This window comes from Gymnodraco acuticeps, unplaced genomic scaffold (genome assembly GCF_902827175.1).
Source record: "Gymnodraco acuticeps unplaced genomic scaffold, fGymAcu1.1, whole genome shotgun sequence".
Taxonomy (NCBI): Eukaryota; Metazoa; Chordata; class Actinopteri; order Perciformes; family Bathydraconidae; genus Gymnodraco; species Gymnodraco acuticeps.
Genome location: NW_022990335.1, coordinates 2,113,001 through 2,131,812, shown reverse-complemented (window position 1 = coordinate 2,131,812; position 18,812 = coordinate 2,113,001). Strand labels below are relative to the sequence as shown.

At 40.1% G+C, this 18,812-nt stretch overlaps 1 protein-coding gene across 4 annotated transcripts in view; it reads right to left on the bottom strand.

Annotated features, from left to right (window-relative positions):
- The window catches only part of fgd4a (FYVE, RhoGEF and PH domain containing 4a), an 80,451-nt gene that overhangs the window by 55,798 nt on the left and 5,841 nt on the right, over positions 1 to 18,812 (bottom strand). Inside the window, exons 1-2 of one of the 4 annotated variants that reach the window (XM_034223359.1) lie at positions 11,444 to 11,855; positions 11,245 to 11,334 (exon numbers count right to left, since the gene is read on the bottom strand). The exons of 1 other annotated variant lie outside the window; for it this stretch is intronic. In XM_034223359.1, the coding sequence (XP_034079250.1) occupies positions 11,245 to 11,334; positions 11,444 to 11,495 (142 nt within the window). In that variant the 5' untranslated portion in view covers positions 11,496 to 11,855. Of the gene's footprint in view, positions 1 to 11,244; positions 11,856 to 18,812 lie in introns of those variants that run through there. 2 more of the 4 variants (XM_034223351.1, XM_034223354.1) reach the window with 2 other exon arrangements.

Below are 18,812 nucleotides of genomic sequence, written 5' to 3'. Positions count from 1 at the left end.
ACCATCTCTTTCTCCTCTCTTTGGCCTGAGAGTGGAGGAGAGCAGCATGGCTCTGCGCCATTAGCCACCACATCTCTATAAGCATAGAACCCCGGGCCTCCCACATCATTCATTAAACCCACGTCCCTTAAAACACACACACATTTGGCATGCACACACTCCATTTGAGCTCTTGCTGTTTTCATTGACCCCCCCCCCTCCTCCCATTGTACCACGCACATTATGAAGGTCAATGATGAATGATGGGTGTTGTCTGCAGAAACACACACACACACACACACACACACACACACACACACACACACACACACACACACACACACACACACACACACACACACACACACACACACACACACACACACACACACACACACACACACACACACACACACACACACACACACACACACACACACACACACACACACACACACACACACACACACACACACACAAATGAAAGATACAAAGAGAGACACAGCACACAAGGTACAGAAGCCGAATCCACGGCACATCAGTCGTGAGGACAGAACAGGCACCAGGTCGACATCTGGCCCCCGAGCTTCATAGGAACAACCCACCTTGGATTGGTTCCCATATACTCTCCTGGCAAACACACACACATCATGCTATCACTGCTGTCAAACAACAACCTGCCAAAATCATCACTTACTGTGCAGCGTTCGGCCCAGAGATGTGAGATGGATAATGATGCCAGACACAGAATATCTAGACACCAAAATTATTAAACAATTAGTTCAGGAGACGCTCGGCTGCTCTCATTATCCACCTTATCCTTCTCATCTCTCCTCGCGGTAAACACATAGAATAAATCCCACCATAATCCACCCTGAATTAACAATAAGAGTTTAGAGGGATCACTGAGAGTGATAAGTACTTCATTATTTCCATGTTTGGGAGTGAATCAGGGACAGTGTGTTAGTGCGTGAGGGGCACAGTACACACACAAGAACGATTTCAACAACATGAAATGTTTGTTGATTTAATACTGTATGGCTGTCACTGAAAGAGGCCAGTTTATCAAGTCAAGTGTCATCGCAATCAAGTAGATTGTGACTATTATCTATTGATGAAACACCTCCATTGGACTCCTTTGTTCACTTCCATGACATAGTGACATCACTAACACCCACGCCTCTTTAGGCTGGTGCTCCAACACATTTAACGTGGCTAAGGGGCGGGACATCTCTAAATTCTCTGTCCTCTCGGTTGACCAAACACAACAGAGCCGGCCAGCTAACCAATCAGAGCAGATTGGGCTCTGGTTTCAGACAGAGGGTGAAAAGAGGTGCTGTAGCACAGACAGTATGAGAAAAATGAAGACATTTTCGAACATTAAAGAATGAAAACATGTAGAGGGTGGCACAAAATATAAATATGAAACCTGACAATGAGCAAAATAGGGCCCCTTTAAACTATGCACAACATGATATTAGGCCAAATTTCACTGTGTGTGCTGTGTGCCCTGCATGTGTGACCATTAAAGAGGGTTTTATCCCTCCCATTCTTTTCTATTCTATATATTAATAAATCCATGTTTTGTTATCTATGCCTCCATCCAACCCTGTCTCCTAAAAATTACGTTCCCACAGAACTAAACTGCATTCTCAATTACGTTTAGCAAGAAACGTATTTTCTCCCACGTTAAGTTCGTTATGAACGTATCTCAAATACGTTTATTTTCTACATATCTTTGCCATTTATTGTCTTGCTTATAATAATGATAATAGTCATTTATAAATATCATTTTAGAGCACACATTTGAAATCAGTAGGCGAGGCTGTAATTTCTCCAGCTGTTACTCTCATGAGTGAGGCAGAAAATAATAGTTTTTAACATGCCAAAAAGCTGCTGTGTCGTTTATTGCACCTCAAACATTAAAACAAATCCAGAGTTACGTGTTTCTGTACTTCCTCTAAGAAGAAAGGACAGTAACAGAAGATCTCTGTGACGCCAGATGTGGTGTTGTTAATGCGATATGATATCCGAAAAACATTTCAGTTTAGGATGGCCGAAGACACTACACTACCCATAATCCCCAGCTATCGTTTGGGACTACCGTCCCGTTGACAAACCCCGTGATTAATCTTCAAGCTCTGGGATTGGATGTTGGAGTGGCAGTGCGCCAAGGTTACGCCGAGCGTCAAGCTCTTTGAAATGGAACGAAACCACGGCAGACTATTTAAAACTGGGCTCGAACGCCCCCCGAGAAATACACATGCTAGCGCAACATGTTCTCTATGGCACGTCTCTACTGGGAATTGTAGTTTTAAAAGACGTTTTCGTTTTTCCAAAAATTAGAAGTTCACAGTATTAAACTGTGTACAGCCCTGGAGGTTTAGGCGATAGGAAACACATTGGTGTGTACACATTTAAAACATGTAATTACTACATGGGTGAAAATCGCTTGTATCCATAATGGGCAGCATTAATATATATTCTACTCCACTACAATTCAGAGGTTAACCTGGTATTTTTACTCCACTACATTTACTTTAGTAACTCTGCAGATTCTGATTAATGATGTGAAATATAAACAACCCTTAAAGCAGACTTTAGTTACACCTGAGTAAAATTCAGGAAAGGTGATTGTCAAGTGCCAACAATCAGGAGAGATATTTGATAGTTGGTGCTTGAGAAGACTAAACATTTATCTGCAGATCTCTATAAAGTATATTCATTACTTGTTATTCTCTACTAATAGTTAATTAAAAACTGTAAATAATTGCTATTTTGCACATCCCTTTCAAGATTTCATGATTTTCTAAGGTTTATTGACATATCATATACAACTACGGTGTAGTTATGCAATGAATGAAAAACTTGGGTCACAGATTCCTCAACAGTGCATTACAAGACATCTATCAATATGTGTGTACTTCCACCATTAAACTGTCAAATTCTGCACATTTCTTATACTATCTACATAAGAGTATAATTAATGTGTATAATATCAGTTAAAATAAGTGCTTCAACATAGTTAACATTGCAGGAAAGCAATACATTAGACGTTAAGTACTTTGTCAGGCTTAATATGTATCTGTAGATACCCCCAAAGCTTTTTTCTTATTTGAAAGAAGACCTTAACCTAAAGTATTCTTTAATGTGTTAATAAAGGTTAATTAGTTTGTCTGTTTTGCACATCCTCATATTAATATCTTTGTACATCCAGCACTAAACTGTTTTATTGTAGAGATCACTTACAGTATCTTCTTGATTTTTTTATATTCTATACTTCTATCATTGACCTTCTACTTTCCCCCTATGAAAGTATGTACTCTTAATATTTTTTTCATCAAATAACATTATTCAACAAAAATAATTCAATAACGTGCTTTAACCACTAGACGGTGCACACAAGGTACACACAGCATACTAATAATAACTTTGTATTATTAGTGTAGGACACTTATGTATGTATAACATCTGAAGATGTGTAGTTTTATTCATGATTTTACATAATTTTACAGGATATTGCTATACTATTTTTCATGCTTTACTTCTACACATTAATATCTGATTTGTAAAACATCACAGACAGAAAGCCATATCCGTCATTTAATGGTAAGCTATTGAAATTGTGATTCCATAGATGTGTCTCCCATCACCCAAATTCCCTGACTATTCTCTCAACTCAGTATTTACATTCTTATATTCAAAGAAAATCAGTAATATCTAATATAATAATATAATAAGTCCTTTTCTATCAGCTGTGCACCGTTATGGTGTAAATGTAACCTATCTACCAATTGGATCAAATATAAAAGTCAACCGAATTAGTATTGATACTGCAAGGAGTCGTATTTTGTGAAAAGAAATGCAAGGTGTTGTTTAATTGTTGATATATTTATGATCCACGTCACATATTCAGTTTTGGCGGCAGTTCTCCTGTTTGTCCAGAAGTCTTCTCATCAGGGCTCTGTAAATAAAGAACTACGGCAGATGTATAATATTTAATGCAGCCGAACTGTGTATTACAATGCCGTTATGTGATGACTTCCAAAGAGAAAAGCAAGAACACTCGGAATAAAGTATTATTATTATTATTTATTTTTTTCGGATATCATATCGCATTAACATCATATCCCAACATGCATTGCGGCTAAACATCCAATCAACGAGCTTCAAGCTGAGGATCTTGGGTAATCTGTTCAGTGGGTTTGTGTGTATCCTCAAAATGTCCCTTATAGGCCTACAGTACGTCTGTTTCCGGTGACTTTATTTACGGCTAAAACGCATGCTAAAAAGCCCAAGATTATAGAATTAAACGAATAAATAAAAACAAGGATAATTGTGTGTTATTGTTGAGTAAATAAGGAAAAAAAGATTTTCAAAAATACAGATTTCAGTATTTTGAGGCTCTAAGCCCCATTTATTTTTCTCACAGACGGGAAAAAAAGTCCGACATTATACGATTTAAAATAAAAACATAAAACACTGGCATGTAATTTACGTTAGAATAAATAGAATGGTTTTGAATAATAGATGAGAGTAAAATATACATCACTTTACAGCCCCGCCCAGTTTTGGGGAAACCAACGCTGTCATTTGAACGGCGATCAAGCCTGAAGCCACAGAGATCTTCTGTTACTGTCCTTTCTTCTTAGAGGAAGTACAGAAACATGTAACTCTGGATTTGTTTTAATGTTTGAGGTGCAATAAACGACACAGCAGCTTTTTGGCATGTTAAAACTATTATTTTCTGCCTCGCTCATGAGAGTAACAGCTGGCGAAATTACAGCCTCGCCTACTGATTTCAAATGTGTGCTCTAAAATGATATTTATAAATGACTATTATCATTATTATAAGCAAGACAATAAATGGCAAAGATATGTAGAAAATAAACGTATTTAAGATACGTTCATAAGAAACGTAACGTGGGAGAAAATATGCTTCTAGAAGATATGTAGAAAATAAACGTATTTGAGATACGTTCATAACGAACGTAAGTAACGTAGGAGAAAATACGTTTCTAGCTAAACGTAATTGAGAATGCAGTTTAGTTCTGTGGGAACGTAATTTTTAGGAGACAGGGTTGCTCCATCTTGAATGCAAATGAGACTGGGGGGACAATTGAGTGACATTCAGCTCTTCCTTCTTGTTGATATTTTCTGCACTGTGCACTTTTATATATTTGCATTGCTTTTATCCTGCCCCCTTATGACAAGCAGAATAGGAAAATACAGATACAATTATGAGACCTGAAAATTACCATTAAAAAGGTCCCCTTTAAAATGGTGTACTGCTAAAATAATAAAATACTGTAAGTGCTGTGTGAAGCTACTGTATGCATATAGACTGCTATCACCTGCATGTACCCACCTACCTCACCGGCCTGGATTCATATTCTGTGCAGGCTGCCTGCCAGTAGCTTTGCCGATATCTGTGTTGATAGGTAATAGATTAAGAGCAGTGAATCAGCTTAGAAACAGGAAGTGCTCAAACGTTCGTGTGAGTTTATCAAATTTAGCAGTGATTCCATGTCAGCCACAGCTTGTCACAAAACATCTTACTGATAGTGTATCTAACAAACTTAAACTAGCTTTATTAAATGTCAGGTCTCTGGCAGGAAAAACATTTTTAATCAATGATTTTATCACTGAGCACAATCTTGATTTTATGTTTTTAACGGAAACTTGGATTGAACAGAATAACAGTGCAGCTGTTCTTATCGAATCAACCCCTCCCAACTTTAGTTTTATGAGTCAGGAAAGAATGCATAAGAAAGGAAGTGGAGTTGCTATTCTGTTCAATGATTCCCTTCAATGCAGGAAGACATCTTATGGGAACTTTGCTTCTTTTGAATATGTGGCCCTTCAGCTGAAATGCTCCTCTCGAGCTCTGTTCCTAAATATCTATAGACCACCCAAATACTGTGCAAGCTTTTTTGATGACTTTACTGAACTGCTGTCTATAGTGTGTATTGACTTTGATCGTCTAGTCATTGTTGGTGATTTTAACATCCATGTTGACAACCCCCAGGACAGAGGGGCAAAATAACTGTTTTGTGTTCTTGATAGCTATGGACTGACTCAGCATGTGACGGAGCCCACACACAATAAGGGGCACACTCTGGACTTAATTATCTCAAAGGGTCTGAATATCTCTAAGGTTGTGGTGACTGATGTTGCACTCTCTGATCATTCCTGTGTGGTCTTTGAGAGCTCTATTTCTGTACACAAAATTTTTCAAAAAGAGGTAACCACAAAGCGATATTTAACTGAAAATACTAGGGAAATGTTTACTCAGAATTGTTCTTCCACACTTGCCCCTGCCAACATCTCAGTAAATGAGCTAGTAGATCATTTTAATTCAAAAATTAAAAATGTTATAGATGCCATTGCTCCAACTAAGGTAAAGGAAGTGACTGGGAAGAAAATATCTCCATGGAGAAAGGCCATGACCGTGAGAGCAGAAAAAAGAGAGTGTCGAAAAGCTGAACGTAGGTGGCGAAAAACAAATCTCCAGGTTCACTTTGAAATCTATAAAGAGAGACTGGGCCTTTATAATTTGGAATTGAAAAACGCACGACAGTCTTTCTTCTCTGACATCATTACCAAAAACAAAAACAACGCACGTGCCTTGTTTGCTACCGTCGACAGACTAACTAACCCCCCAGTGTCAGTAGCCTCTGAATTTCTATCCACCAGGGCATGCAATGATTTTGCCTCCTTTTTCACTGACAAAATTCAGAAAATCAGACAAGCAGTCAGTGCCTCTGCATCAGGAACAGCAAATGTGTTGTCCCTATGTCCACCTAATATCAATTCAAACACCATGACACAATTCCATCAGATTAATGATAAAAACCTAGAGGACATTATTCAACTTCTGAAATCCTCCTCCTGCTGCCTTGATATTATTCCAACAGGGTTTTTTAAAGATGTTTTTCATTGCAGGGCCTCAGATCTACTTCATATAGTAAACAAATCTCTTCACTCAGGTATTTTTCCACAGGCCCTGAAAACTGCAGTCATTAAACCGCTCTTAAAAAAGAATAATCTAGATGCTTCAGTAATGAACAATTACAGGCCCATATCAAACCTCCCATTTCTAGGTAAAATCATTGAAAAAGTAGTTTTTCAACAGTTGAGTAATTTCTTGCATTTAAATAACTGTTTCGATGTGTTCCAGTCAGGCTTTTGTCCAAACAGCACTGAGACTGTTCTTGTAAAGGTCTTCAATGACATCCACTTAAACACAGACAGTGGCAGAACTTCAGTGTTAGTATTATTAGATCTCAGTGCTGCGTTTGACACTGTTGACCACAACATATTACTAGACGACTGGAAAACTGGGTGGGACTTTCGGCAACAGTTCTAAATTGGTTTGAATCCTACTTAAAGGACAGAAAAAACGTTGTTTCTATACTGTAGGTATATACACATCTGAGTTGACAAATATGACATGTGGGGTTCCTCAAAGCTCCATCTTGGGGCCTCTTCTCTTTAACATCTGCATGCTACCACTGGCTCAGATAATGAAAAACAACAAAATAAGTTACCATAGCTATGCGGATGTCACACACATTTACATAACCATTTCACCAGGAGACTATGCTCCAATTCAAACACTGAGTAAGTGCATTGAACAAATCAATGACTGGATGTGTCAGAACTTTCGCCAATTAAACAAAGATAAAACTGAGGTAATGGTTTTTGGAGCCAAGGCAGAACGTATAAAAGTTAGCGCTGAGCTTCAGTCTGCAATGTTCAAAACAACAGATAAAGCCAGAAATCTAGGTGTAGTCATGGACTCTGACCTGAGTTTCAACAGTCACATTAAAACAGTTACTAAATCAGCCTACTATCACCTAAAGAATATATCTAGGATTAAAAGACTAATGTCACAGCAGGATTTGGAAAAACTTGTCCATGCTTTTATCTTCAGTAGACTGGACTACTGCAATGGTGTCTTCACAGGTCTCACTAAAAAATCTATTAGAAAGCTGCAGCTAATTCAGAACGCTGCTGCTCGAGTCCTCACTAACACTAAGAAAGTGGATCACGTCACTCCTGTTCTGAAGTCTTTACACTGGCTTCCTGTGTGTCAAAGAATAGATTTCAAAAATACTGCTGCTGGTTTATAAAGCTTTGAATGGTTTAGGCCCAAAATACATTTCTGACCTACTGCTAAATTATGAACCATCCAGAACTCTCAGGTCTTCAGGGACTGGTCTGCTTTCTGTCCCCAGATTCAGAACTAAACATGGAGAAGCAGCGTTCAGTTATTATGCTCCAAATATCTGGAACAAACTCCCTGAAAACTGCAGGTCCGCTGCAACTCTGACTACTTTTAAATCCAGACTAAAGACTTTTCTTTTTGCCGCTGCTTTTAATTGAACTATTCACATCTTAAACTGCACTGTAACTTTTATCCATGTATTTTTTCTTTTTAATGACTGATTTTAAATGCCATTTTCTTAATGTCTTTCGTTTTTTGTAAAGCACTTTGAATTGCCTTGTGTTGAAAGGTGCTATATAAATAAACTTGCCTTGCCTTGCCTTTACAAATCACGTCCTGGCTAACAGGATTGATTACATTTCCCTATACATAATTTAACTCAGCAATCGTATTTCAGCAGACTGGGCTAACAAGTGCCCTGATCTGACTGACAACGTCTGCGCTGCGCTGCGCTGCGGCTGCGGCGTTTTTAGCGATCGCGGCCACTCTAGTCAATGGGTGCTATTCCACCAGACACGCTGCGCCGCGCTGCGCCGCGGCTCGAAGCGTCCCAGAAGCTCCTCGCCGCAAGGAATTTCTAAAATATAGGATGAATCCTATTTTTGACGTGGCGCAGGCAGGAAGTGGAATGTTCATCCAACAACTGCGGGGCTGCACACACGACGCTCCACTTCCGCAACGTTTTGAAACGCGCCTGGTGGGTTAGGACGCAGGAGGAGGTCGCAGCGCAGCGCAGACGCTTCCAGTGGGATCAGGGGGTAAGACTTAATTCCAGCAAGTCATACATCTCTTCTGTGCTGACAGGCTTATATAACATTAAGACGTTAACACAGTAATTGCTATGATTATAACTATTTGCACAATCACTCAGAGTAAAACATTTACACAATTGACCGTAAATCAACCTAATTAATGAGTATGTATTTGCACAAATTTGTGTTACAGTATTTGTGACACCCTCTTCCACGTTGGAACAATGAGTCTGGGTGAAAGGACTTGGGGACTACGGGTGTTCCCAGCCTTTTCCTTCCTGCCAATGAGAATGAAAGCAGAACACCTCACAGTGTTTCCTCTCCTTTGCTTTTAAATACAAGGGTGACTCACCCAGCAATACACACTGATATAAGAAAGGAGCACATTCGAAGGGTTGCAACGTTATATCACACACACTCACACTTCCATTGCTCTGATAATGCAGTTGGGTAATGGGCCACCAGGGACATTGCCAAAAGGCCAGAGTGGTTTAGAAGAGGGTCTTAAAGGGGGAAATGGTTCCCAGGCCCCCCAGAACAAAACACTTTTTTCCCAGCTGGGTGGATTTAAATTCTCCCTTGCACAGCGGCAGGAAGTCCACATGGAGAAGAGTGCAACTCAATGAATCAACACACTCACTGAAACAACTGCATTTACCAAACCCTCGGACTGCAAAGAATTAAAAAAAATCAATGTTATAATTACAAAGTTATACTACAGAGTGGTAAACGTTTCAGATAAGTTCCCCCTTGTTTTGAACAGCCCTAGGACTTGAAGTCAGAGGGAACAGCAACACATCAGCAGAGTTGGAAATAATGGTCTATGCGGGAGAGCAGCCAGGTGATAATACACTGAACAAAAATATAAATGCAACACTTTTGTTTTTGCTCCCATTTTTCCAGAGCATCCCAAACATGCTCAATGGGTGACATGTCCGGAGAGTATGCTGGCCATGCAAGAACTGGGATGTTTTCAGCCTCAAGGAATTGTGTACAGATCCTTGCAACATGGGGCCGTGCATTATCATGCTGCAACATGAGGTGATGGTCGTGGATGAATGGCACAACAATGGGTCTCAGGATCTCGTCACGGTATCTCTGTGCATTCACAATGCCATCAATAAAATGCACCTGTGTTCGTCGTCCATAACATACGCCTGCCCATACCATAACCCCACCACCAGGGGCCACTCGATTCACAACATTGACATCAGAAAACCGCTCACCCACACGACGCCACACACGCTGTCTGTCTGCCCTGAACAGTGAAAACCGGGATTCATCCGTGAAGAGAACACCTCTCCAACGTGCCAGACGCCATCGAATGTGAGCATTTGCCCACTCAAGTCGGTTACGACAACGAACCGGAGTCAGGTCGAGACCCCGATGAGGACGACGAGCATGCAGATGAGCTTCCCTGAGACGGCTTCTGACAGTTTGTGCAGAAATGATTTGGTTATGCAAACCGATTGTTGCAGCAGCTGTCCGAGTGGCTGGTCTCAGACGATCTTGGAGGTGAACATGCTGGATGTGGAGGTCCTGGGCTGGTGTGGTTACACGTGGTCTGCGGTTGTGAGGCCGGTTGGATATACTGCCAAATTCTCTGAAACGCCTTTGGAGACGGCTTATGGTAGAGAAATGAACATTCAATTCACGGGCAACAGCTCTGGTGGACATTCCTGCTGTCAGCATGCCAATTGCACGCTCCCTCAAAACTTGCGACATCTGTGGCATTGTGCTGTGTGATAAAACTGAACATTTTTAGAGTGGCCTTTTATTGTGGCCAGCCTAAGGCACACCTGTGCAATAATCATGCTGTCTAATCAGCATCTTGATATGCCACACCTGTGAGGTGGGATGGATTATCTCGGCAAAGGAGAAGTGCTCACTATCACAGATTTTTTCAGATTTGTGAACAATATTTGAGAGAAATGGTTATTTTGTGTATATAGAAAATGTTTTAGATCTTTGAGTTGATCTCATGAAAAATGGGAGCAAAAACAATAGTGTTGCATTTATATTTTTGTTCAGTGTATTAGAAAATGGATCCTGCTTGCCGGTAGAAAATAGAGATTATATAAATGCTAGTTAAACAAGGATGACAGAGCCGAAGGGCTTAAACAAGTCATGGGAATGTTCTACAGTGGTCAAAGGTGAGTCACATGTGACGTTTGTGAAAGGATGGGCAGAAAAACATCAACTCTTATTATTTTTTCCATCATTTAATGTTTTTTATTTTCGAGTTTTCAGTGTAAAGCCAAAAATTGAGTATTCAATTCTTACCATAACAGCAGAGCAGACACATCATTGCGTTTTTACCTTTCCGCCTCCAAAACCAGTACTTGCGCCGCCGCTTCATAGTCAGTCCAGTCTTTTATTTAGAAAAATAAAAAATATCAACCCTAGATCTCTTCCGAATATCTATATTCAACCAATGACAGTGTTCATCCTCACTGTTGTCCAGCTTGTAAGGGTCACCTACCCGAGGCAAGATGTTTGTGACGGGACCTCCGGTAACCAGCCAGGCAGTCCATGTTGTGTCTGATTCCGAGGACAGATCACAGTAGAAACAGCAGGTTGAGAAAGTTAGGTTTGTAACCAGATCTGATGAAGGAAAAGTAACTAACAACTAGCACTAAAGTTTCACTTCCTTCGTGGAAGCAGTGGTCCAAAATACACCTCTGTTTAGAACTTTCTCCCCTTCCTTCCTCTACTTGAACAAAGAGACAGAGGAGACCCCCTGACAGGACGCTATGCTGAGATCTACTACAGCTGAGTACAAAAACACTGTAGAGGCAGACGAGTCTCCAACCGCAAACATCTTCTCATCCTCTTGCATATGGGATGTGCGTAATTTCGCAAAGGTGAGGGGGAAAAAAAGCCAGGTTACACAATTTCCCCACACCTTCCTCTCTGTGAAGGTACTTCTTCAAAATCCGTCTTAGTCCCTTGGTTTTAGAGGTCGGAATAATCTTTTTTGACGTCAAAAGACTTGAGCTTGTAAGGTGCAGTTTCTGGGAAGAACTTCACCGGCTAACAATGCCAGTCAGGAGGGGGAAACGACACACAGGAAACTGGCTGGGGCATGGATGGAAAACACATAGTGCCTTGGCTGAAACACAGCCATTATTTAGTCTTCTATTACATAGATTTGGACTTATAAACACATGTTTGACCAAACTCATTGTATCAAACTTAGCTAAAAAAGTTTAGAGGTAAATCAAAAATAGATTTACAGTAAACTACAGACTCCATTACAAACTTCCATTAGAAACTGGCCTTGGGTGGTGTGTGACATGAAAAGGTACACACACACACACACACACACACACACACACACACACACACACACACACACACACACACACACACACACACACACACACACACACACGGTAACCAATAAAGGAAGTGTCAACAGACTTTGTTCTAAGCCACACATTTTTTTCTTGATACAATTAGAAATGGCCCCCTGCCTTCACAGAATCACAGGAATAGTGTGTCTGTGTGGTACAGTCAGACTATCTTTTACCAATTATCATTAATACATCGTAATGAAGGAAGTAAAATAGGGAAAGCAAGATTATGTGCTTTCAAATGGCTTCAAAGGGGCTTCTTGGTTCAATGGAGACAACTGTTGATGATGTTCTAATTGATTTGGGATCAGCAGCACAGTATCATAGCAGGAGGGAGTGGAAGGTTGCTTTGTTTCAAAGAGTACATGAATCTGCATGTGTCCACATCACACGCTGAGCATAAAGGTCCTCCTGCTGGTGAAACGTTTCTGAGCTTTTACCTCCACCTACTGGAATATTTGCAAACTGGAGAGCCTCAAATGTAATCCAAAATACTGTGTGCAGTCGCTGAGGGATATTACACAAACACACACAGGTATCCGTTTCCTAGCGCAGCCCACACACAATCATGTCCAGGCAGAGACATTTTTTTGATCTCTTTCCCATGTGTGTTTGACTGACTACTGTTCTGCATCTAATGTGCCTGCAGGAACCAGCTGATTCCAGCCTCTATCCATCCATGGGTCTCTTGCCTGTTCAGCCTTGTAGCAGAACCTCTAATCCTGGCTCAACCCCTCACTGGACCCCACCTTCTGCCCCTTGACCCAGCAGGCCTCACTACCGACCCAAACGCTAAATAAACCATCCTCTTATTAGCTCTCTGCCTCGTGTCTCGGTGTCTGCACTTGGGTTAACAATACTAGCTTTAACATATCATCAGGGCTGACATGATATCAGATTTCCACCACACAATATAGTAACTTCAAGATTTCACGTATATTCATCAGTTATTATGCTAACAAATGCTAACTTTGTTTGTGTTATGTATTTTAGGCTAACAAATAACACTTAAAATAGAGAAAGTCTGTGATCAGAACTGTAAAAAAGCATCAAAAACTAAATCTATACTAAAGGATAGTAACATTTCAGAGGCTCTGAACTATATACTGCATGGATATTATCTTGTGTGTTCTTATAAGCGTCATATCCATATTTTATTTTTTAATATCACATATTGCAGCCAATTTCAATGTGTGCTACTGTATGCTGTGTGAATTAAGTTACATTTTTGTTATTGATGTGTCAACATATACGCTGTAGCATAGAAATAGCATTAGGCTATATGTGAGATAAGCAAATATTTACTGATGATTAGTATAGCTCCATTGTGATATTCTATTTAGTCAATATCACCTTTTCACTGCTAAATTAAGGTTTAATCCATTTTGAAGGAACTGTTAACCATAAAATGAAAAGTCAGTCAATAAGTGAGACCCCCACCACACACCTGCACCTTTCCACAGAACTGTAGGGACTACATGTTTAGGGCTGAAGCAATAAAGCTAATTAAGACGTACAGTATGAGTGTGTGTACACACACTGACAGTGAAAAGTGTCACTATACACCCTCTCTCACAAAGCATTAGTCATTAAAGACTTGATTATATTTCACTTCCTTAATCCAAATCTGTCAAGTAAAAAACGAAATGTAGTGGAGTAAAAGTACACTATTTACCTCTGAATTATAATAAGTAAAGTACAAGTATCTCAAAATTGTAATTAAATACAGTACTTGTGTAAATGTGCCTAGTCTGTATTTGTTTCCTGTCTGTGTTTTCCCTCCTATTTGATGATCTGATTCTGTTCACCTGGGGCCTATACTACGAAGCTGGCTCAACCTAACCTGGATATGTTTGAGTTAGACGGTTGGCCTAATCCAAAACATACGCGCTCTCGCTAAACTGTACTACGACACGGGTTATCAAGTGGATCGCTCAAGCCAGCCGTGTCCTATCTAGTTAGGTGCGGGTTCACATGAGGGATGGTATCTGGAGCATTCGACCAATCACAAACATGGAGAAGCGTACTGACAGCGCAGCGTCATACTTCCTGAATGAAAAGTCAACTTTAATACTAGTCAAAAATGAAGAAGTTAAACTTTAAACATCCATGACTTAAACACTTTATCCAGGATAAAAGCCACATAGTCTGCACCTGCAAGGTGAATACAGCTGGCAAAAGAACAAGTGTTTGAATGCGTACATTAACAGGTTTATGATATCACGGCCCCGTCTAAAACACGATCTGACTTTAATTACATTTGTCTCGAGTGTTTCGTCAACTTAATGTGTTGCTTAAAATAATACTTCTGCATACAGTATGTGACACTGTGAGTGTTGCACGGCCAGATACGTCTCAGCTGACTCAGATAAGGAAATATATGATACATTATGAAGTGATATGCCACGGACTGTAGGCCTACTTAATGTTACTCTGATCCGGTTACTTATGTTGTGGCATATATTTAAGTTGATTGATTGATTGAAAAGTGTATTAACAGCTTGTATATTGGGTACAGTACAGTACAGCTCAAAACATACAATTGTTAAGGGGATGCAGACCAGAGAAAGACTTTCGTCTCGTTTACATCAGGGTCCCCCATTTCCAATTCATCATGTCATTTAAGACATATAAGACATATTTGACATACAGATGGCTTATTTACAATTTACATACAGGTGGTTTTTTACATACAGATTGCTTGTTTACCATTTTCATTTTAGATTTCGTTCTAATACATCCTAACCGGACATTTAAAACATACCAAGTCTACAGATATACAGTTAGTAACAGAGTCTAAAATGCGAGTATATACATAGATGGGGGGGGGGGGGGGGGGGGGGGGGAAGCTGTCCATTGAACGACAGTAAGCTTTCTTAACGCTAATGTTATAATAGTCAGATTGCTCTTAAGATGGGAGGTGATATTCTATTAATGTTCACGTTCACACAGTCGGTGATTTTTGCCGGCCGTCTTTCCAGCTTTTCTGTATTTCCTTTCTCCTGTAATATGACTTGATCGCTTTAAACTCCGCACACTGAGCTCTGATTGGTCAGCACTGCAGGCAGTGCTTTCACTGAGTTGAGCTCTTAGCCTGCAACCTAACCTGGTCCCGACCAGGTTAGCCGCTAAGCATAAGTTACCATGGAGATCTAGCCTGCTAAAAAGAGAACCAGCTTCGTAGGACCGGAAAGCCGGAGTTTTCCCTGAATTTAGCCGGCTAAGCGAAAATCCTGCTTCGTAGTATACCCCCCTGGTGTCTTTGTGTTTTCCCTCCCCTCCCCAGCTGTGTCTTGTCTCTTGATTGGTCAAGTTGGTCATTGTTCTGTTTTTTGTGGTTCTTTTTATGATTTATGAGGGAAAGAGAGTTCTTGTAATTTTTTGCACATATCCAGTCGCCTTGAAAAAGGTTATTTTTGGTTTAAACATTTGTCTGTCTGCACTTGGGTCCATCCTGCGCTGCTCAACCTTAACTTAATGTTTTCTCAATTTCTCTTGAATGACCAAAAAACATCAGTTCAGCACTGTGAAGCTGACCGTTGAGTGGCCAAGCAAGGAGGCGGAGGCAGAGGCAGAGAGTTCAAATATAACCCGGTGTGGGCATTTATTCCTCATGGACACATGATTCACAGCCTCAATATTGCTGTCTACATGAACACAGTCAGCAGCAACAAGGATCTCACACACACTACCTGGAAACACAGAGCCTAATTACCCACAGACTAATCAACCAACAAGACACAGGTGAGGGGGGAGGAGACACCACAGGGCACCAGGTGAACACAATCAACAACAATTAAGCTATACAACCTGTAACGGAGGCCGAGACCTATGGGCCCAGAGATCACCTCCGTGACAAGCACCCTGAATCAATCTTTGGATGGGAATGTGGTTTAAAGCACAAATAAAGAGAACTGATACAAATGCAGAGGCGCATCCACGGCACTGCATTTTTTTTGAACCCCTGATAGAATCAGCAGCAGTGTTCTCATTCCATCGCAACGGAACAGCATTTTACAAAACTGCTTCTAATTCATCAGTCAACTGGCATCACAGAGGTTGAAATACATCAACTAAGTAAGGCTTGGACGATTTAATCTGTACATATTTAGGATTTGGTGTTTTCCCATACGTACATTTAGTTTTAACATTGTAGTTTGAGGAGTTAAAAATGTGAATATGAGGCTTAAAAGATTGTTACTTTTCTAAAAATCCTTTCTTTGCTGTTTTACAGACTGCTAAACCGAGTCCACCATGTCCGTTCACTGGAAAGCGTACCCAATAAAGGGTCGGACGACTGTAAGATACCCTTCTCTTTCCCTGCTTTTAAAACACAAATGATGACATGACTATGTGAGCAAATAGGGGTGAAACATCATTTAAGCTTGTGTAATTTCAAAGCCTGCATGTGTTTATCGTCTTGTGTGTGAACCTTTTCTTTATGCAGCTGTAGAAATGTTTAGTGCATGTGTGAAAACGTTTTGTGCACACATATCATTTTAACCTGTTAAAAGAGTTAATGTTGTAAATGTATTGAAGCTTGTAATATCTCATACACAGATACAACATGTGTGTGCAGATCTCTCAGACTTACAGACTCAGACAAGGCTTTACAGTATGTTGAAGAAATTAATGTAATGATACATAGGCCTAGCTAAAACTATGTTTACTTGCAAATGATATCCGTGCACAAAACTGTTAAAATTTCACAAATTCTGTCTACAGCTATTCAAATGTTAGCAAACATATGTAACAAATAAGCATATTTATTTCAAAATATACTCCCAATATTTTTGTCACGTTTACAAAATGTAATGTACAATTGCATACTATGATTTGCTTACATACTTTAACCATTATTACTAAACAAATGAACTTACAAAAATGTGACTTTTTTTAGGAAAGCCCTGTAATCCAGTCCAGTCGTCCTGTGCTTGACAAAGGAGAAACTGATGAGAAGACGTACCCATATCTAAAGAACATTGGGTTTCCTTCTGTGGATAATGAAGTGGCCGGTCAGAGGATCCAGCCTCTCAGTCTTGAAGCTTATGAGGTTCCACAGTTTCCAAGCCCTTCACCTGCTGAGACTGTTCCAGACATGGCGTCTCTTCATAAGGCCTTTATGAAAAGCATGCAGGACCTTTCTTTGGATGACGACACAGATTTAAAACGCGTTTCCAAAATAAGGTTTGGAAAGGAAACCATAAATGCCAAAAACATGAGGTTCCCTTCACCGGGTGACGACACCAAGTCAAGAAAGCATCCCAAAATTCTGCCTCCACGTGTCGAGGGTGTGCAACAGGTGGGAGACCCTCGGTTCAATCACCCTGACTTATCCAACATCAGGTTTCCTGCTGCAGCTTTGGAGCGCTTGATGTCCATCACCGGCAACATCCATTTCCTCTGCCTCCGAGCCCTCAATAACCTGGAGTTCCACAATTCATAAGGCAGAAAGTTGGAATAACTTGTTTGTCTCTATAAATCAAAAGGAACCAATGCATTTTTTTGTCTCATGTCATATTAATAGTAAAATATTTATTAGTCACTACAAATAGCGCTAAACAACACCAGTAACCCAAAGTGAATCATTCTGCATCATACACACCGTGGTCTAAAATAGAAGAAACACTTTCTTAAATTTCTTTAGCATAGGCTAACAATTAAAATAAAAGGAAATAGTGCCATCCCAAATATGTGGCATATTTTCAAGAAATTAATAAAAACATGGTACAGTTGCAAAATATGTAACAAATACAAAATAACTGAACAGCATAGACAAAAGCATTGAATACAGAAAAGTATAAAATATTATGTAGAAACAACAAATATGTATATGCTAAAAATGTATCCATCAAAGGAACTCTGGCTCAATATATGTTTATAGATTGATCTCTGGAGTATGATGTCCTAAATGTTGTTTATCCTAAAGAACGTTTATTGGTAAAAAAGTCAGCTATCATACTGAATAAATATTTACTGTGAATGTATGCAAAAATGTATGGCTGTCTAACAGAAGTTAAATCCATTTCTCACTTATTCTGACAATTTACTTAACCCCAAATAAAAGAACCGAATGAAAAGAGTTGTTAAATAATAGTGAAGTCACGTTGTAATAACAATAACTCATCCCTCTCGAGTTTTCTTTTTGAGCTTTGCCAAAAGCCACTGTGTCAAGTGTTCTTCTTGGGTTGCCGTACAGACTTGTCCAATATGGCGGAACATCTCGCACATGAGCGCTGCAGATCGGGTAGGGACAGACCGTTACTCAATCTCGAGGAAACTGGCTTCCAAGCCAATATTTCAAGGATGCTACGTCATCGAGTGCCGCCGAAGGACTGTTCCAATCTCCAGCATACTTGGAATTCCACCGAGGCCGCGTCCTTGGTTTGGGGGTAATTTCGTGGCTGCACATGGGTAGACTTCGCGTCCTTAAAATCCCCACAATGCTTTGCGCACGGACCAATTTCAAAAACCCTTGCGGAGAATGGCTGAACC